The 21110-nt window shown below is 35.0% G+C and overlaps 1 protein-coding gene across 3 annotated transcripts in view; it reads right to left on the bottom strand.

Moving 5' to 3' along the window:
- SEMA3E (semaphorin 3E) overlaps window positions 1-21110 on the bottom strand; it is a 269360-nt gene that overhangs the window by 98596 nt on the left and 149654 nt on the right. For all 3 annotated transcript variants that reach the window (XM_082398304.1, XM_082398306.1, XM_082398305.1), the window contains exon 2: window positions 15710-15870. In XM_082398304.1, coding sequence (XP_082254430.1) covers window positions 15710-15870 — 161 coding nt within the window. The remainder of the gene's footprint in view (window positions 1-15709; window positions 15871-21110) is intronic.

The raw sequence follows: 21110 nt of genomic DNA on the forward strand, positions 1-21110 counted from the left end.
ATATGACATTATTTTGATGTTATTATTAGTGTAATGAGCCCCCTAAAGTTTCTTACTAACAATATTCAGCATTCATGTGTTCCTTTGTTTTCATAGTACAGTATATAAACTTTTAAATAAAAACACAAGCGCTTTTTGTTATGTTACCACATAGAAAAAAGACAAAAGGAAAAAAGTAGAGCTATAAAAGAAAACCAACTAAAAAGTCCAAAGCACACATAGAATACCCTAGAATCAATGTTCTTCATTATAGCAGTAGATCTATCAGTGGATCACATATGATTCAGGAAAGATATCACATAAATAAGACAATGTCAGGTTCAACTGCAGGCTTAACATCAGCCTGAGGTAGGTTACCAACACCACTAGACAATAGGATCCTGGAAGTGAAGCTGTAGAATTTATAAACTTCACTGATCCTTTATTTTGGAAAAAATTCAGGCACTGAGCAGTAGGTTTTCTCAGATGATTTCTAAAACTCATTCTAATTTGAGCTTCAATTTGGTTTTGGAATTATAATTTTACTGTGGATGCATAAATTATTCAAAAGGATATGCTAGAATGTATATGTGTGTGTAAATACAAATTCAAAATACAAATTCATTTTAGAATCATCCATCACTGGAAAGATTTTCATGACTAATTTGCTTATTGACATGAATAAATCGGAGAATACCTCATCGGTAGAGCAGAATAATGCTTTTATATTCTTAACACCTTTAATTTATGAGATGCAGGGCTTTTCTTCTTAGAATATTAGCATCCTTTTTTATTCATTTTTCATCATTATGTAAAACGGTGACTTCTTTAAACTGTACTTCTACAATTTCAAAGTATTAGATAACCAATTCCTTGGAAAAATATACCAAAGTTCAGCTTTTCAACGTTGAAATAGTATCCAGACAATAGAACAACCTCAATGTATTACCTCATTCTCCTCAATCATTGCTTCATAAGGATTATTTCAGGGACTATTTGAACATATTGTCTGGGGAGCAATTCTCTAGAGGATTCCTATACTTTATTGACAGCTTTTGTTCCACATTATCTTTTCAAAGAGCCTTGGAAGACAGAGATAGAATCTCCCTTCAGGGCAAATAGATTTGTTTCCTGACGGGGATAATAAAGATAATGTCCCCCTCTGGGCAAAGGTTGGACAGCTTTGCTAGCAAATCCCTGGTGAGACTGGGAGTTTTCTGAGCTGGAGGTTGGTAAAGCGGGTATGACACAAATTCACTGTGTGTACAGCGTCTACTTAGGCTGCTTTGCGCATCCCCTGTGGGACTTGAGGAGGAAAAGACAAGATGGAAACACGAGGCTCATGCTGCCTGCTGTGCTGTGAGTGACAGAGTGCTGTCTCTAGCCCGGGCGTTGTCTTCTGCCAGCATCAATGAAACTATGACAGGCCAACCTGTTGTCTTAAAAGCAAGGTAAAATTTCAGACCCTTCACAGTTCTTGCACAAACAAAAGGTCATATATTATGTGGTGGCGAAGACAATACATGGCTTTTCTAGGATTGCCAGAACATGTGTTGTTTCCAGCAGCAAACCTAATAGTGGCAGTTGCTCTAGGAATAATGAAATCATTATTTCAGGCACGTCTTAGAAGACGTTTCCTGATTAACTTTCTCAACAGATAGTATTTCTCCCTCCTTTGATCCTCTATATTGTTTTTCTTACTTTTTCTACCTATGACTATAATGATATGTGTACTCAACTTTAGCTCTCTTATTAGGGCTATAAGTTATAAGAGGGCAAGGCAGTGACTTATTTCCGCAGCCCTAAAATGCCTACCTGGCACAAGGTCTTAAATACAATCACTGCTCATTCATCGTCTCTTGGCAGACTTGTATCAGTCAACATTTCTTTATCACATTCTTCAAAAAGTCAATTCAGTAAAGGATCCTACAGTAAAGTTTGAGATATAGATTCACTGACATGAAAATGCTGCAAGCAGTGTCAAATAAATGAGACAAGTAACACTTTCCAGTTTAATCAGGGAGGAAATCCTGCAGGATTTAGCAAGTTTGAAAGACTGGCAGGATTTCTGAGGGCAGAGAAAAGGGTGTTAACCAGATCACTCTGGGTCCATGGAAGGGAGGGAGATAGAAGATTAAATTATGAACACTCACCACTAAAGTGCAACACAGGGGAACTCTCCAAATGAACAATGTAATTATATATTTATTCAAGTTTTGTTTTTGTTGTTGTTTATACATTAGTTTGCTTTGATTTCTTTTTTTTTTTTTTTTTTTAACAAAATTTAACAGGCTCAGGACTGCATTCAAAGGTCCACTCAGGTGAGAAAAGATAAGAGAATGATCTCACTGGAAATCAAAAGTTATTTTAAAGCCATCATGTACAAATGTTCTGCCAATACAGTAAGGGAAATGATTTTCCTCATTTGTTTTGGCAGTAAGGATGCCTTTTGGTTCTGCTCCAGAGTATAGCATCAACAAAAACCCATAAAATTAAGCTATTTGTTCTGCATAAAACATTTTTAAAGGCAGTTAAGCAACAGGGTGTAATGACATTTCCAAATTCTCTGCACCGAGAAAGGTACAAAAAGCAGAAGGTTAAATACACATCCTTTCATCACAATACTCCTATAATATAATTTAATTGTTCCAATGCACTTTAACAGGCCATTTACTATTCTTGCATATCTCAAAGGAGAAAAATAAAATAATTCTTTCCCGGACTCCCTATTGAGTCTCCTAATTATACCAGGATTAAGAATTTAACAGTTCTATTGTTAGAAGATGTTAGGACACTCAGAGATTTTGGAGAGCAAAAACAAACGAACAAAGAAGCAATAATTTAACTGTCTAAAAAACATTATTTCCTTTTTTATTGAAAAAAATTAAATAAAATGATCCAGGTAATATAAGTCTCTCTTCCTTGGAATACATTTAAGTGATTAAAACACTATTATAACTTCATCTAATATTCTCTTCCTAATTCTCTTATTCTAATGAAAAATGTTTGTTTATATTTTAGCTTTTCTTTATATAGTTTATATCTATATATAGTACCAGTGTCCATCAAGGTATATTTTAATTAAAGGTCCTATAAATGTCATTAAAATCAAGAAAATAGATTGAGTATAACACATTAAAAGAGGCCTAATGGTTTATAAATGGTAGCTTTAACCTGACACATGTTATCCTTACTGCTTATGCTTTTATACTTAATTACAATGGCTGTCATTATTCAACTAGTTTGTACACCAGAATTATAATCTTTTGGACTATAGGCAAGATTTGTTCTTGAAATGTTTATAATCCAAAGCTTTTGAGTTAGAACACTATTATTATGACACAAACATTTTTGGCCTTGTGTATGCCCTTTTTAATGGATGAAATTTACTAAATTGCCATCATTAATGTGAAATACCATTTGCCATTTTATATGCAAATTAGATTTTAATGCCTTTCTCTCACTTAAAAAAAATTAAATTCTAAAATTCAAGCATTTTTTTTCACCTTGGATTCAGTAAAGTTGAGTAAATGAGAAAAGTATAAATATTTTTACAAACAGAAGTGACAGTTATATTTAGAGATATCCAAATTAAGTAGTGTAACTTTAGCTTAAAATAATAGTGGTGAGAGTAGTTTTAGAAAAAAAAAAGCTGAAATTTAGAAACTTAGAGAAAGCCAGGAGTGAAAGTTTGTTAAAGTGAATATTTATTACTAAATATGGAATGTTTTATGAAGTCCTATAAAATATAGCTTAAATAAACAAACATTTCCACTTTTGATTTCTTCATGAAATGAAAAAATGAGAGAAGATTTTATACCTCATACTAGTATTGCTACCTCCCTGAGAATAATTTTGATTGGTTTTTCAGGAATCTCAGTATTTCTCAAATGTGCACAGATTGCAAGGGGCTACGTCGACAGAAGACGGACAAGCTAGTCCCTCACCTGTGGTTGAATACCGGAGCCTCGTGGGGCACTCAACTTTGCCGTTAAGTTAACAAGGGGGAGACAGTTCCTTCTCGCACTTGTCAGTGGTTTTCCTCCACTACTGTCACCAACCACTAACTGTTCCACTAGTCTATTAACCATTACTAAGGTAAATGCTAGTCATGCAAAGGGAATAAGAACCAAGAGGAAAGAGACACCTCATAACAAGAGGCAGAGCTAACAGTACACTGAAGACCACCTCGGGAGACACGGATTCACACCAAAGCAGCAGCCTGGCTCTCAACGCCGTGGCGTGGTGGAAAGACCTTAGGCTTCTGAGACAAGTGAACTTGGTTTTAAGTTCTAACTGCTACTTACTGGCCTCATGGCCCTATTCTCCTCTTCCTTCCATTTACCCTACATGCTGCCGCTAAAGCAATCATGCTGAACTACCATTCTGATTATGTTATACACGTATTTAGACTCTCCCACTGGCTCCTGCATTGCCTAGAAGATTAAGTTTCCACAGCACAGCAGTCAGTATTCTTCAGGATCTGGTCTAAACCTCATTTCCATCTTTAACTCTCACTCTACCCTGTTGATACCCACATGCCCCCACCTCACCTATCTACTTCAGCCAAGTCATTATTTCAAAGTGCTCTAAAATTTCTGACCTTCTTCCCTGTACTCTCTCTGTTCCCACTACCTATCTGTGTGAATCAAAATTCCAACTACAATTCAAAGTCCAATTTTAAATTATGTCTTCTCCAGGAAATCCCAACTCCCAGCTTCTGTATACTTTCTTAGCATTTTATTTGGGTCTGTGTTATAAGTTCTATTCAAATTTGCTACCTGTGACAGATGTGTATGTATGTATCTTCTCCATTGCATTTTAGGGTAGGGACTGTTTTATTCATCTCTGCATACTTCATATCTCCATGACTGTTTCTAGAACTTAGTTCAATCGTCTCTAAAAATATGCAGTACTCTTCTACCTCAGTTAGAAATGGCAGCACATAGGAATCATGTGCTGATTCTATGTCTTGTTTAGATAATAACCATGATAGCAAATATTTGGATAATACTATGTTTCAGGCACTGGCCTAGGCAACTAATAAGTCAATAAATTGTCTTATAAAAGCTGTGAGATAAATACTATGATTATCTCTCTTTTACAGATGAAAAAACTGAGAAATAGAGTTATGGAATAAGCTGACCAAGATCACTCATCTCCTAAGTGCTAGACCAAATACGGGAGTTCAGGCAATCTGGCTATAAAACGTGTTCTTTGCTATTACATTCTGCTACTTTTCAAAAGGTCTTATAATATCTGCAAATGGAAATAAGTTAAAATAAAACAAAAAATAATTTGTTGGCTCTTTTGGTCAAATTTCAAAAAAAAAAATGTAACTGTTGATCCATTATATCTCATTCTAGAAATGAAATGTTGATCAGAAAGAACAAAGACAAACTTTCAACCAATAAAGAAACACAAATAAAGGTACCATGGCTAATGTTTCTTTATGGTAATACAAATAAACCTGATAAATATGAATAAGGAAATAAGTTTTTCTCATGGAATACGGAAAACAGCACAAAAATGTTTTCAATAATTCTTAGGTGCTATATGAAAAAACTTTACTTTGTGTAATATCTAGAGGAATTTTTAAATTATTACTAGTTTTGGTTTACTAATTAATACTATTATTCACCATTTTGAAATATTATCATACATTATTGAAATATTTTAGAGTCACAGGAAAAGTTTTTTTAAATCCTCTTTTCAAGAATTGTTTGAATTACTCAATAATTGTGTAAATATTACTCTTAAATGCTCCTTAAATGCTAGCAAAATACCAGGATGTTTTGTATTTATTCCTTTGCTTCCCTTTCTTGATCATATTTTTAACATACATATTTAGTTTTTTATGAATTACATGTTTAACGCTAAAAAAACTTAACTCATTAATTTTGCATGCATATATTTAAATCCCCTTAGACTTAACTCAAATTAAATTTCACCAGACTGAAGTTCAAACAACTATGCATCATGTATAAATAACATTTAATATTGCTGAGTGTACAGCTGCTAACTAGAGAATTTAATAATAACATAATAAACTTTCATTATCTCTTTTGGCCACATCTTGATATTGCGCTAAGTATAAATAAATTGGGGGTGGAGGATATGACAAGAAACATGTACGTTCCTTTTCAAATGATCTAGATTGGAAGTTCTTCCTCAATACAAAATGATAATTTTAAAATTAAGTAGTGAGTGAAAGGAAATTTAATGAGGAAGATTTTTGACTTTCCTGGTGGTCCAGCAGTTAAGACTGTGCTTCCAGTGCAGGGGGCATGGGTTTGACCCCTGATCGGGGAAGTCCTGCATGCCATGCAGTGAGGCCAAAAAAAAAAAAAAGCCAATTTAAACATGGATAGCTTTGAATTCTTGTGGCTATAGTCCTATCCCATTTTAGAGACCTTGGGGCTTCATCATAAATAAATGGCTTTTTTCAAGAGACAGATACAGATGTAGGTTGTACAAGAAAACAGGAAAATCAAGTGAAAAGTGTCCACCAGCACAGGTTTGTCTTTCCCTTTCCAAGTCTTCTGATCTATACTAACGTCCTGCTATTGTCACATTATCAGAGTCTCAAGATACTTCAATTTCTTCACCCAAATAATGATTTCCTCTAGCTCAGTCCAAACCTTTCTGTACCAAAAGCCTTTAGAGAAAGGTGAAAAGAAAAAAAAGTGTTTTAAAAAAAATTTCTTAGAAAGTTCCTGATGAAGTCAGAGTTTAATCTAAGTCGCATATTATCTGTGGATTTTAGAGACTTTTTAAGAGAGCAGAAGAAACCTTTCTTTGGCAGGTAGGAGGTTCTCATATGGGGTAAAACAAATGGAATAATAAGGGTAGAATTTTTACACTGAAGAGTATGATTTACCACCAGCGTTGACTTTTCCATTTTTGAGTGAGGGTCAAGGGTTTTTTAGGAATGTGATCTAGATACAAGAAAGCAGAATTTCAGTGTGAAAGTATCATTACATAGTCTGGGAAATGCTATGAATTAATTTATAAAGCAAAGTCAGTATCGAAAAAAACTAATATAGTAAATCTATTAAATGGTAAGTTCTTAACTATCTCAAAATTGCATGGGAAAAATCAGTCCTATGTGTGTATCATGATATAAGTTCTGATTATTACAGTTGATCCTTGAACAATGTGGGTTTGAACTGCGAGGGTCCACTTAACATGCAGATTTTTTTCAGTGAATATGTACTACAGTATTACACCATCCGCTGAGGTTGGTTAAATGTGCGGACATGTAACTGTGGATATGGGGGGCCAACTGTAAAGTTTTACCTGGATTTTCAACTTCTTGGGGGTCAGCACCCCTAACCCCCTGTGTTGTTCAAGGGTCAACTGTATATATAAGACAATTATTTATTTAGCCCTATATGTAGGAATAGTATTTCCTAGGGCTTGCAGGGACATATAATACTCTAGTATATCACAATTTTAAATGTACATTACAATCACCTCGGAGAATTTTAAAAAGTACTACTTATTCCTCATTTTATTCTGGAGGAAAGGCCAAGGCATAGACATTTACAAGATCCTTAGGTATTATTAACGTTCATCCAAAGTAAAAACTATTACCATACTGTAAACAGGCTCCTTACCCTGTTTGCCAGTGGGGAAGTGGGTAGGTGCTTGGGGAGGGAGAGAGTGGAAGGCAGACAAAATTAGTTTGAAAGTGGTTCTACAATAAGTACAATGGGATTTGCAAGAGGGCAGACACTGAAAAGAACAGATTTATTGGACGATGTCAATATTAGAAACAGACACCTTCATCTTTTTAGTGTCTACATTCCTTGCATGCCTACATCTTCAAAGATGAATACAACTTAGTACCTACTCTTAAGGATCCAACTGACAAAGTACACTGATAAGTAAACAGCCCCTTTTAATACAACATGGGAATCAAAATCAAACCAAGGGATAAGGAAGGGCTGGGAGAACCTTCTCCAATTCTGGTTTAGAGGAGGAAGGAAATAGTTAAAACAACAAAAGCAAAAGTTGGGTATGTGTGAAGGCTAGTCCAAAGAAGGAAAATGTAAGGATAAAGAAGCATTAAAGAGCAAATAGAGGTGACTGACATCACTACTTATCAGGAAAATAAAAATCAAAACCACAATGAGCTAGTACCTCACACCGGTTAGAAAGGCTATTATCAAACAAATCAAAAGATAACAAGTGCTGGCAAGGATGCGAAGAAAATGGAACCCTTGAGCACTGTTGGTGGGAATGTAAATTGGTGCAGCTACTACAGAAAACAACATGGAGTTTCCTCAAAAAATTTAAAAATAGAACTACCATACGATCCAGCAATGCTACTTCTGGATATATATATCCAAAGGAAATGAAAACAGAATGTCAAAGAGATATTCTGCACACCCATATTCACTGCAGAATTATTCACAGTAGCCAAGATATGCAAACAACCTCTGTCCATCAAGGGATGAATGGATTTAAAAAAATGTGGTATGTACACACACACACACACACACACACATACATACAAAAATACACATGGTGAAATATTATGCAGCCATGAGAAAGAAGGATATCCTGCCATTTAGAATGATATGAATAAAACTTGAGGGCATTATGGTAAGTGAAATAAGTCAGACAGAGAAAGACAAATACTGTATGGTATCACTTATATGTGGAATCTAAAAAAGCTGAATCCATTGGAACAAAGAGTAGAATGGTAGTTACCAGAGGCGGGATTGGGGGGAGATGGGTGGGGAGTGAGAAGATGTTGATCAAAGGGTAAAAACGTCTAGTTATAAGACACATAAGCTCTGGGGACCTAAAGTGCAGCATGGTGATTATAGTTAATACTGTATAGTATCTTGAAAGTTGCTAAGAAAGTAGATCTTAAATGTTCTCACTACAAAAAAGAGATGAGAATCACATGATGTGACAGAGGTGTTAGGTAAAGCTGTGGTGGTGGTCATTTTGCAATACACAAGTGTATCAAATCAACATGTTATACACCTTAAACATACACAGTGTTGTATGTCAATTGTATCTCAATAAAGCTGGGAGAAAAAAGTGCAAAAAGAAGTGCTCCGATTGCCAATGTATTGGTGTGAACAAGTGGAGATTAAACTAAAAAGGTAGACAAGAGTAGATCCTGAGGACCTATCACAGCTAAACTGAGAAATTTATGTTTATTTTTACTCAAAATTTTAATAAATGCTTTCTAAGATGAAAATTGTAGAGCAAGAGTTCTTAACTGGGGCCTGAAAAAAGAATTCAGGGAATGTACCAACTTTGATTGGAAAAAAAAATTACATTATTATTTGCACTAACCTCTGAAATTTAGCTTTTCTATCTTATAAATGTAGAAAACTAACCTCAGTAGTATTAATAGTATCTGTGGCTTAATAACCAAGATAAATAACAAATATTTTAATATTAACTAAGAGTTGCTGCAGGTATCTCAAAATATTATTAACACTCACCATCAATTTGAAATTATGGTACTTATGAGAACTATTGCTAAGACTTCTTATTTAATATTAATAAAGAAGCTACATGTTTTCATATTAGAAATTGTTATTTTTATATTATGATAGTTGTATTTCAATGTAGTTATATTTTAATAACTTTTTTTCAATATTTTACTTTGTAATCCTACATATTTATTTAATGCATTTAGGGTGCATAGACTTCATCAGACTGCCAAATGGATCCATGACACATAGAAAAGTTGAGAACCCATATACAAAGCTCTATTTGTTGCTGATTTTGTAGTGAGAAAGAAAACAATAATGTAGAAAAGATAGAAGATAACCAGTCCTTGAGAAATGTCAATAGACTGGGATGCAGAGCGTATGCAGATGAAATGGCGTTTCATGAAAGGAGAAAGAGTACGTTCACTAACAAGGAGGGAGGCAGAAGAAGTCAGGCAGAGGAGTACCCCTGGTGATGGGAGAGTGAGGATTAACCGGTCTGATGGCTTCATATGATGCAACATATTCCATACAAACCAAAGTGAACAATAGGAGCTTACGGATAGCTTATACATAGCTTATACATGTGTGCCAAGCACAGTTCTTGGTCCTTTGCATATATTAATTCAGTTTCATCCTTGGAGAGGCCTCATACGTCCCCTTTAACAAGTGAGGAAGTAAAAGCATAAAGGGATTAAGGAATTTACCCAATGCTATAAATGCAGAGCCAGGATTTGAACCTAGAAATCTAATTTGTGTTCCTAATTCACTCTTCTATCCCTACAAAGGGAGTAGAGCTACAAGTAACACGACTGACTCTAATAACTAATACTGAATAAAACAAAACAAAAAAGCAACCCCAGGAGACGACAACGTACTATTGTGCGTCACTTTTACACAGCTCAAAAGAAGTAACATTAAACAATATACTGTTTAGGAAAACACTCGTTATGATAAAATAATTTTTAAAACTTATGCAAAACAAAAAAATAAACAAAATTCAGCATAGTTAATTGCTTCTAGGCAGCAGGAGGCATGAGGAGGCAAAGAGGCAGGAAACAAAAGGTAGCTGCATCTGCAGTGGGAATGGTGATATTGTCATTCTTGAGTTGGGTGGTGAGTTCCTATGTATTTATTTTATTATTATGCTTTCTAACATATTTACGTTATTTGTATCTTTTATGTATCACATATTACATTTTAAAAGATATTAAAAACTAAGAAATAAATGGCAAGTGAGAAAGTGGGGAAAATGGGCTTTGGCTACTCTTCCAAGGTGACTGATCCCAGGGGAAGAGGCAGGGATGTGGTAGCACCAAGTAGATATATATTTACGGCAGGACTTTTTAAATGAGAGGTCTCTATCCTGCTTATAAAATGATGGGCTAGACACAGTGGTCTGACCTGAGGTAATTCTGCCTCCCAGGGGGTATCTGACAGTGTCTGGAAACTTTTTGATTGTCATGACTCAGGGGAAGCATTCTACTGGAGTGTATTGGATAGAAGCCAGGGATACAGCTAAACGTCCTACAATGGCACAGGACACCCTCTGCTCCAACCTAGACTTATTCCAAATGTCAACAGTATTGAGGTTAAGAAACCCAGAGATAAAGCAGGAGAGATTAAAAATATAATAACAGGTAAATAATTGAAGGAGTAAGATCCAGGAAAGACAGGAGGAGAGCCTGGCCAAGAAGCAGAAACATCACATCTTCAGAGCCTGGACAGCACTGAGGCACCAACTCTCATTCTTAAGTCTACTTTTTTTAAACAGACTGTCTATGAAGTAGACCTTGTCTAACTCTGCTGTTGCTGAAAATAAATGCAGAACGTCTATGTGGAGTTTTATTGCTAATCATTCTGTGGAAATAGGCAAGAAAAGTATAAAATAACAAATACAGGTGGGGTGAAGTCACCTCAGAGCTAATGTAGCTTACATCTCAGGATTCCTCGCGATTACCCAGCCCTTTTGTGGCCCTGGGAGGGGCGTTAGCAATTTTGAAATTTAAGTTTGAATTATATTTCCTGAAGTGGTCCAGCGAACTGTATATACTTCAGGTCCCACAAAATAAGGATTTACCCTTGAATGCAGCAAGGTTATTCAATTTAATAATTTGTATAGCTGCTTTCCGTGACATCCTTGCTGGATGGAACCCTGAAGCTTCAACGGCCAGATACTATTCTATTTAGCTCCCTAAGATGCAGTTCATAAAAACTCATCACTCTCCAGGTTTCTTATCCTTATATAGTCTTCACAGGTCATTTCCTCCATTAAAGCAGTCTTTCTAGCATTAAAGGCCTTAGGGTACAATTAGGCCAAACCAATGAAGGATAGTAGGTTATTCAATTTACCCTACTCTAAAGCAGAATCACATTAAAGTGGGAAGCTGCTAACTCCTGGCCTTAGTTCCACATAGGAAATGAGGGCTCAGGAAAACTGTTATGAGATTTTGTGTACATAAAAGTCATCTAGAAAGCATGTCATAAATGCAGATTTCAGGGACCCACTCCATGAGAGTTACAGGATCCAGATCCAAGGACAGCAATTTAAGAACTACTTCCTTAATGCAAAGATTCTTAATCTTCTGGGTGTTGGATCCCTTGAAGGATCTTTCCATATTCACATACTTATAATTTTAATATGGAGATTTTATTAGTTTTCTATGGCTGCTATAACAAAATGTTACAGACTGGTTGGCTTAAATAACAGAAATTTCTTTTCTCATAGTTCTGGAGGCTAGAAGTCCAAGTTCAAGGTGTTGGCACGTCTGGTTTCTTCTGAGGCCTCTCCTTGGCCTGCAGATGTCTGCCTTCTCACCGTGTCCTCACATGGCCTTCCCTCTATGGGCACACATCCCTGATGTCTCTCTAATGTATCCAAATTTCCTCTTTTTTATAAGAACACCAGTCAGACTGGATTAGGCCTACCCTAATTGCCTCATTTTAACTTAATCACATCTTTAAAGTCACATTCTCAGGTACTGGGAGTTAGGGCTTCAACATATGAATTGGGGGTTGGGGGAGGAAATCATCCCATAACAGAGACTATTCTATGGCCCCCATTCTAACCACCCCTAGCTTAACTATTCCTTCAAAGAACTGGAGTGTGCAGATGATCTACCCGAGAGAAAAAGAAGGGGGCCATGTGGTGAACACCACAGTTAAGAGGAAAATGACCATCCATAAAAGGGAGAGGAAAATCCATTGAATTTGTCTGGAAAAAAGAGGTCATTGATGGTCTTAAAGATTTATGTGTGTATACCTGGGAAAGACGAAAACTCGAATTTGAAAAGATATATGCCCCCCAATGTTCACATCAGCACTATTTACAATAGCCAAAACATGGAAACAACCTAAATGTCCATCAACAGATAAATGGATAAAGAAGACGTAGTATATATATACAATGGAATATTACTCATGAAATAATGTCATTTGTAGCAACATGGATGGACCTAGAGATTATTATACTAAGTGAAGTCAGACGGAGAAAGACAAATAGCATATGATATCGCTTATATGTGGAAACTAAAATATGACACAAATGAACTTATTTACAAAACAGAAATAGACTCACAGACATAGAAAACAAACTTATGGTTACCAGAGGCGAAAGCCAGTGGGGGGAGAGATAAATTAGGAGTTTGGGATTAGCAGATATAAACTACTATATATTAAGTTGATAAACAACAAAGTCCTACTGTATAGCAGAGGGAACTATATTCAATATCTTGTAATAACCTATAATGGAAAAGAATCTGAAAAAGAATATATATATGTATATACATATATACATAACTGAATCACTTTGCTGTGCATCTGAAACATTGGATATCAACAATACTTCAATAAAAAAATCCCCAAAAATGATGTATGTGTGTGTGTATAATACAAATAATGTATATTTATGTTTTATATATATAAATACATATACAATTTTATAATATATATTTTAGATAGACATTGAGAGAGAGAGAGAGAGAGAGCAATCATCTCTTTTGAGAACTGTAGAGAAAATAAAATTAAGGATGATAGAAAAAAAAAGGAAAGAGTTAAACATATTATGTGTCTCCACTTCATCCTGCAACTAAAATAGTAGCCAAAGGACATAATGCAAAAAGGACAAATAGAACTTGAGTGGAGATGCCAAAGAAATATTAGCAACATTTTGGAAGTTCTACAACATATGGACAAGTGTTGACTGGCTTTCCACACGAGAAAAGCTGAAAACTAAATGCCTGCAAGGTGAAGGGAGCCAATAAACAAGCTGATTCATGAAAACTGACTTGAAAAATTCTCAGGAATTATAAGTCTAGGACTCCTCTGAAAATGGGAAAAGGGGTGGGTGTGGGTGAAATCAGGAGAAATCGTTCAACGTCTGTATAATAAACAGCAGGCCAGACAATTGAGAACAAAACTCTGCCTTATAGGAGTCCCAGATAGAGAGTCAGGAGGAAAATGAAAAGAAGGGAAAACATCAAAGACATAATGAACATTTTCCAGAGCTGAAGGCCAAGGCTTTCCCCTGCAGAAGGCCCACTGTGTCTCAACACAGTGAATGAAAAACAGATCAAACCTTAAAGAACATTTGAGAAAATGTTAAAACATAGAAGGGCATGAGGACAGGATTAGGGGAACAGGGTGGCAGGAAACAGCTTATAAATAAAATTTTGAAATTAGAATGGTATCGCACTTCTCTGCAGCTATACTCGAAGTCTGAAAACAATGGAACGCCATCCTCAAAATTCTAGAGCTAATGATTTTCATTCTAGAATTTTACATTCATCTACCAATTCTGTGTGGAGTCTGAATAATACTATATTTAAACATTAAAAAAAAACCTCAAAATTTTACTTTGGATCTTTCTTCAGCAAGCTAATTGAAGGTGTGTTTCAGTAAAATGTCAGACTAAACTATGAAAGAATATCACACGACTGGGAGGTTGAGGGGATGCTCCACCATGATGGTGAAGTTCAACTCTGGGCTGACAAGAGAATCAGGAAGGACGCATCTCGTTTAAAAACCAAAAACTGATTTGGAAAGCCATATGGTTTACAATATTGAGAGGAGTATAAGAACTCTGGTAGAAAGTTTGGTGAAAAATGAGTAAAAGTAATCTAAGCAAATGAAACAAAGAGAAAATATTTCATCTAGGGTGGCGGGAAGAAGTGTGATCCATTTTCCCAATTATAATAATATAAATAGTTATTACTTAGCTAAAAGTTGTGGTACAGCTCTATTGGGAAGATGACTGGGCAGATGAGTAGGGGTTGCTGGTGAAATAGTGCAGATATTTTAGCTACGGTACTGCAAGAAAAGAAAGCTAAAATCCTCATCTTCCTTTACAGAAAGTCAACAGATACTATCTAAAATTAACGATACCGAGAAAGAACAGTACACAAATGTTATTTAGACATACAGAGGTAAGAACCAGAAGAAATGAGAGTTTTACATGATTTCCTCTAGAGATGAGGAACTGTCAGGGATGAAGGTATGCTGCTTTTTATGATACATTTTTAAAAAATGACTTTAAAAAATATGGACACTGTACATTTCGACAAACATAAAAATAAATAAGTAAATTATAAAGAAAATGTATTATGTAATACATACATTTATGCCAAAAATATCCTATGGTCTATAAAAATTTCTGCATGTTTTATATAAGGTTGATATATCAATATTTCTGGAAACATATTAGCTCAATTCAACTCTATAAGCACAGAGTTATAAGAACCATCTTTCTTCTTACAGTTAATCTTTCTCAGAAGAGTTGGGTGCTCACCTATTTTAATATACTTTAATCCTTCAGGTTTAAAAAGCATCCACCTGAATTAGTGATCTTACCAACAGAAATATATGAGTTAGCTATACTGAGTTCACACATCGGTATTTCTTCAGGCTGGGATTTCTAGAGTAGTAAGTGCTAAAGGCACTTTAAATCAGCATATTCCAAACCCAGGTGTCAGGACACTGGGTGTGGTGACAAGGGCCATCAGGCAAGAGAAACGTCCAGTGCACCAATCAGAAGTCTTCTGGGGACACAGAGATCTGTGGTGTGCTAGAAAAGTTCATGCTCCATCATTTATAACTTTTTCTCAAAATGATTTTATTTTTAATGAATATTTTATTTATTTCAGTAATATTATCACTCAGAATGTTAAATGGCCAAGACAATGAAAAATCTAATCCAAGTAACACCCACGCAAGAAGATACCTCCCTTACTCCTTTTCTTTCTCTCCTGAAATATAGTTTGCTGTTTCCATACCTCTCTATAGTCACTGCTGATGTGTTCTAAGCTGAGGGAATACACAAGTTCCTTGCCTCCCACGAAGAGTCTCTCTTGATATTCATCCAGCAGCATTGTCTGGAGATCAAGAAATCCAAAAGGGCTATGAAAGACTGATGTTCTGTTTAGATCCAAGAGTTCTGAAATGCAAAAGAAAATGTACACTAAACACAAGAGAAAATACAAACACCTTTATAACACTTTTCTCATGGCTCTATTTTCATACCTATTAATACTGTGCAATTAACATTCATTTTATCATAAATACAAAGTCTTTAAAATTTATTACTCAAAAAGATTAAAAATATATAGTGCATCAACAATACTTAGTTGTGTATTTGAAAGTTGCTAAGATGGTAGATCTTAAAAGTTCGAATCAGCAGAAAAATATTCTAACTATGTCAGGTGATGGATATTAACTAAACTTATTGTGGTAATCATTTCTTGATATGTACATATATCAAATCAATATGTCATAACCTTAAACTAATACAACATTATACATCAACTACAATTCAATAAAACTGGAAAAAAAATTTTAAGTATTTGTTCAGTGTGTAAAAAAAATTATAATGGAAATAAGTTGTGATGTGCACAAACTAACATCTTTTATAAGTTTATTAAATGAAAAGCTTCGATTCAACTTAATAGGTAAGGTAAATATCCTATGTTTTTAAATACAGAAAGAATTATTTTTCACAAACTTTAATGTAAAGTGCTACACGGAAAAGTCATTCCATTATGACTTTTATATTTACTTTTCTATGTATAACAAAAATCCCAATTCTACAATAAATATTCCCAAAGCAAGTCCATTTAATTCCAGATGAACAACAACTCAGAAAAAATGTTTCCACTTGAAACTGGTTTTGAAAGTCACGTCCAAAATCAAATTGTCCAAGAATGGAAACTATCAGGGTTGTTAATGTGGTAGTATTCAGTACAGTGGGAATGACTGTTAAAACTGATGGGGATCTACTTTCTACCACTGTGATTCGGGCTGGTGTTTATGCATTCACCCCTACTTCAGAAATTACAAATTATTTGTTTTAGTTAACATACATTTAATTTTAGAAAGCCAGAATCTGGCAAACCTCTCATATGTGTGTATTTGTTTGTTGAAGCTATTTAATTGCATATGGCAGTTCACTATTTAAGGTTGGTAAATGATAATGTGAGAGCCTTTGAGGATGAGAGAGAATTAATACGAAACCCTGCATGCTGAAGATTTCTTAAAGAGGCTCCTTGGAAATATTGACAAGGTAGAAGATAACTTCATTTCCCAAAGGTCAGCTCCTAATGCATCTGACAAAGAAGGTGAAATACTGGTAACCAGAACACTCAAACCCAGACAGCAGTATGAAATATGACAAATCCATAGCACTTTGCCCACTCTTACACTGCCTGTTTCTGAGAAAAGAGAAATGGAGTATCTTTTCCCCTCTATTACGAATGTATTAACTTCTATTTCTCTACTCTGAAACTGTTGATGTCCAAAGTTTTGTGGAATGGTGCTAACTTTAAACCTTTAGTTAAAACAACCAATTTTGCTAACATCAAATTATTAAATTATTTTAAAGGTAAAACTTGTGATACTGAATCATTTGACCATTCACCTAAATAAAGAACTTAAAGTTTTGAGGGACAGATGGAAATAATAATAATGTGCTTTATTTAGGGAAGATAAAAATAGGAATTTGAGAGATTAGGGGTTCTTGAATCCTGGAAGACACATTTTTTCCCACTCAGTAATTTTGTCAAGGTAGAATCACATTGTTTTCCTTCTTAACTAGGCATTCACAAACAGAGATGCGTATTTTAGGGATTCAATACCATAACAAAAATATAAATCAGAGCTCTCCACTGCCATTACACCTTGTCTTCACATGTAATCACTTATGGTTTTACATCAGGGCTGCTAAGTGGAGTATTTTCCAGAAAAGCCTCCCCAGTTATTCTAGTATGTTGCTAAAATTCCTCAAGCATTATGCATGGTGAAATCATTATCTGAAAAGATTCAACTGTTCAAAGAATGGTTATACACTAGCTAGAATTAGCAGGTCTCTAAACTACAGACTTAGCAAACACAGTAGTGTACAAAGCTTAGGAGAATAAGTTGGCTGGAAAACGAGAGAAAGCCATGAAAGGAATCACACATGAGGGCGCTACCCTAAAGTGCTGCCACAGTGGAGTAGTCAGTGCCAATTTGTAAAAGTATGAATTGGAAAGACAGGCAGCTCAACCAGTAAAGGAGGCACTCCATAAATGAATTCCATCTAGGGATGGAATGACCTTGCTTTCTCCCAATGAGTCGTTAGGACCTCATTACCTCTGTATATACAAAGAGATATAGACATCAAAACTTCTACTTGTTTTTATGACTTGCCAACTTCTGCAATGCATACTATGCTTACTATAATTTTTACAGTCTAAAGGTCATCATTCCTGTTTCTTTGTCAGTAATAGAGACTAACTACCGGCCCATCAGTCTTATTTTCTTCTAATCAAATTTTATTCTGACCCATCTTCCCATCTCTATGAAGAAGTCTGTCCCATGAGACCACAAAGATGAACTCATGTTCTTGTGGAGATGTAGACTGGAAAATGCAAAGGGAAAAATTTCAACAAATGCAAATTTTTTAAATGTTCATTTCTTACAGCCTTTACATGTATCAATTTTTTTTCCACCACAGTAAACAACCACAGTGTAACCGTTTGAATTACCACTGTCCTTTATTTTACTTACGAAGAAACTCAGGTGCCCAGAGAATAAATGACTATCCTACAGCTATATACTATTAGAATGAAAATTCACTCAAATTACAAAAAAAAACAAAAATGAGAATCAAAGTACAACAGATGTATATGCCATAATGAAAGTCCTGTAGGCTGAGAATCTGAAGAGCCAGGTTCTGGTCTTGGCTTTGCCATTAATTACCTGAGTAACTATGAACAACCACTTAACCTCTTTAGATTGGTTTCCTCATATCTTAATCACCCTTGTACACTCAAAATTATTAATTCTTTGACTAAATTGCATTTCTAAAATAGAGGTGATAAAACATTGTCAAAAAAAATAAACAAACCCAACCACAGATATTCTACGGCCTTTCAAAGTACAGTGCTGAATCTATATTTTTTGGAATCTTAACAAATGGAGGGAGTGACCAATGAACAAGTCTACATATCCCACGACCCTTATTTAAGCTTGCCTAAAAGGAAGTAGTTAAAATATTCATTTATGACTTTTCATATATTTAAATGATTATAGGGTCAGGGAATACTTTTAGGTTATCAGGAATTTTGCAGCTAATTTATTTTGATTCATTCATATCACCTCAGAGGAAATTGCTGTCAAGATATGTTTGGATACATAAAATTGAATATCATGTACATGCCTTAGGCAGTAAGTTAAGAAATTTCATTTCACTTACGAAGACACTTCCTGGGATAATTCCTAACCTATTTTTAAAAAATATAAGATCCAATAAATAGACTGCAGTTTTCTTTAAACATGTTCCCAATATGAGAGCTGTGCATTGAATGTTTCTGCAACTCTCCACTTTGACCATCACCATCCAACAGAATAATGCCAACGACTGATTGCTAAGAAGTTCAGACTTTTCAGTGGAAATTTCAGAATCAAGGTACTAACCACTGTCTATGATTCTCCAACATCCTCGACTTTAAGTCAGGAAAGGTTAAAAGTACCCGTTACGTGTAAATATTTGTGTTTTAGACATATATCTGGAATAACAGACACAGAGGCATTCTAAAATAGAAACATTTTTTAAAGGCTGTGCATAGTTATGCTTTAATACTAACTCTAATTTTCTACTTTTATTTATTTATTTAACTTGCATCTTTCCAAAAAGGATCTGAGATGACTCATACAAATATATTCAGTTGAACAAACAAATATATTGCTAGGGGTGCTAAAATGAAGGGAAATAAAAAACAAAGAAAATAAGATGGGAACGCTGGAATAAATGCTATTAAGTTAAAGTTATTCTCTAATATCCTATACACTGTTAAAGTGAGTATCAAAATTGACCCCAGGCTTCTTAAAATTCAAATTAAAAGTCCCTATAATACAAGAGAAAAACTATATCAATTGCTTAACAGTACTGCTTGATGTGATGATCAATTTTAGGTCTCAACTTGAGTAGATCAGGGTTGCCCAGATATTTGGCTAAACATCTCATTTAATCATGGGCACTTCCACGAGGTAGGACCTACAACTACCTCTGTTTTCTAATTGCAAAAAGAGAGTTTTTAAGAGATTCAGTGCACAGCTAAGGTTATTTGGTCATTGTTGGTGCCAAAATTTGAGTAAGAGGTTGACTAGAGAGCTTTGCTATTAATGATCCATGTGAGATGGGGTGTTTATCACCACTGTATACTCACAGAGCTTAGTCACCCCCAATTCTGGTCCCCAGAGACAAAGAGCATCAAGATTGTTTGACTTGTTAAAAGCTTGTTCCTTATAAACAGTGACTCCGTAGCCTTATATAGAAAACTCCCTATAGAAGCAACTAAGAAAAGTCTAGTCTATTAAGGGATTATAATGTTTCTGAACTTGAATACATTTTTGCAGTACTTGATATTAATAATAAAGTAAAACGGAAGGTTTTCCCAATATTCAATAGCTGGGATTGATATAATTCAAAACAATTCAACAGCAAGAACATCAAGAGGAAAATTTAGGTTAATATCAATTTTAATTTTAATTACCTTTCATATGTATTTAAAAAGCTGTCTCAAATAACTACAGACGTGTTCATGTTGCTTTATTAATTGATGACATTTTCAGTTTTATACATCTTACTTTAAGAAAACTGAAATGTTTGTAGGTAACTCGTGATAGCGTTTCAAAATGAATTGAAAAATTTTTTGGTATATACTTAGGCAAACAAAACAAAACAAAAACCTCAAGCAGGAAGCTTCCCTCCTTCTTTACGAATATTTCCTCTTTTTAGTTTTAGAGCCAGCATTTTAAGTCATAATACTGGTCTTAGCACCAAATTATAGTCCGTGGACTTGGCGTATTTACCAAGCAATGGCTGACTTATCTATCCCTCTGCACTGCTGCAAGCTGCTTAGATGAAAGAATCAGAAAACATACAGGAAGAGGGGGACAAAGAAACTCTAATCTCAGGTAATCTCCAGAAAACACAGTGCAAATAATGGACAGTGCTGACTCGGGTAAACGGAGGAAGCTCATCTTGAGTTCTTCCTACTCTAAAAATAACACGAATTACTTGGGGGAGGCAGTGGACAAAGAAACAAGACCAAACTGGGATGCACCAACTCAGGGTTCATCCGGAAATTTTCTCAAGAGGGAACTAATTATTATTGCTAAGCTGCCTGCTAATTATCA

This window comes from Balaenoptera borealis, assembly GCF_965194805.1.
Source record: "Balaenoptera borealis genome assembly, chromosome: 7".
NCBI lineage: Eukaryota > Metazoa > Chordata > Mammalia > Artiodactyla > Balaenopteridae > Balaenoptera > Balaenoptera borealis.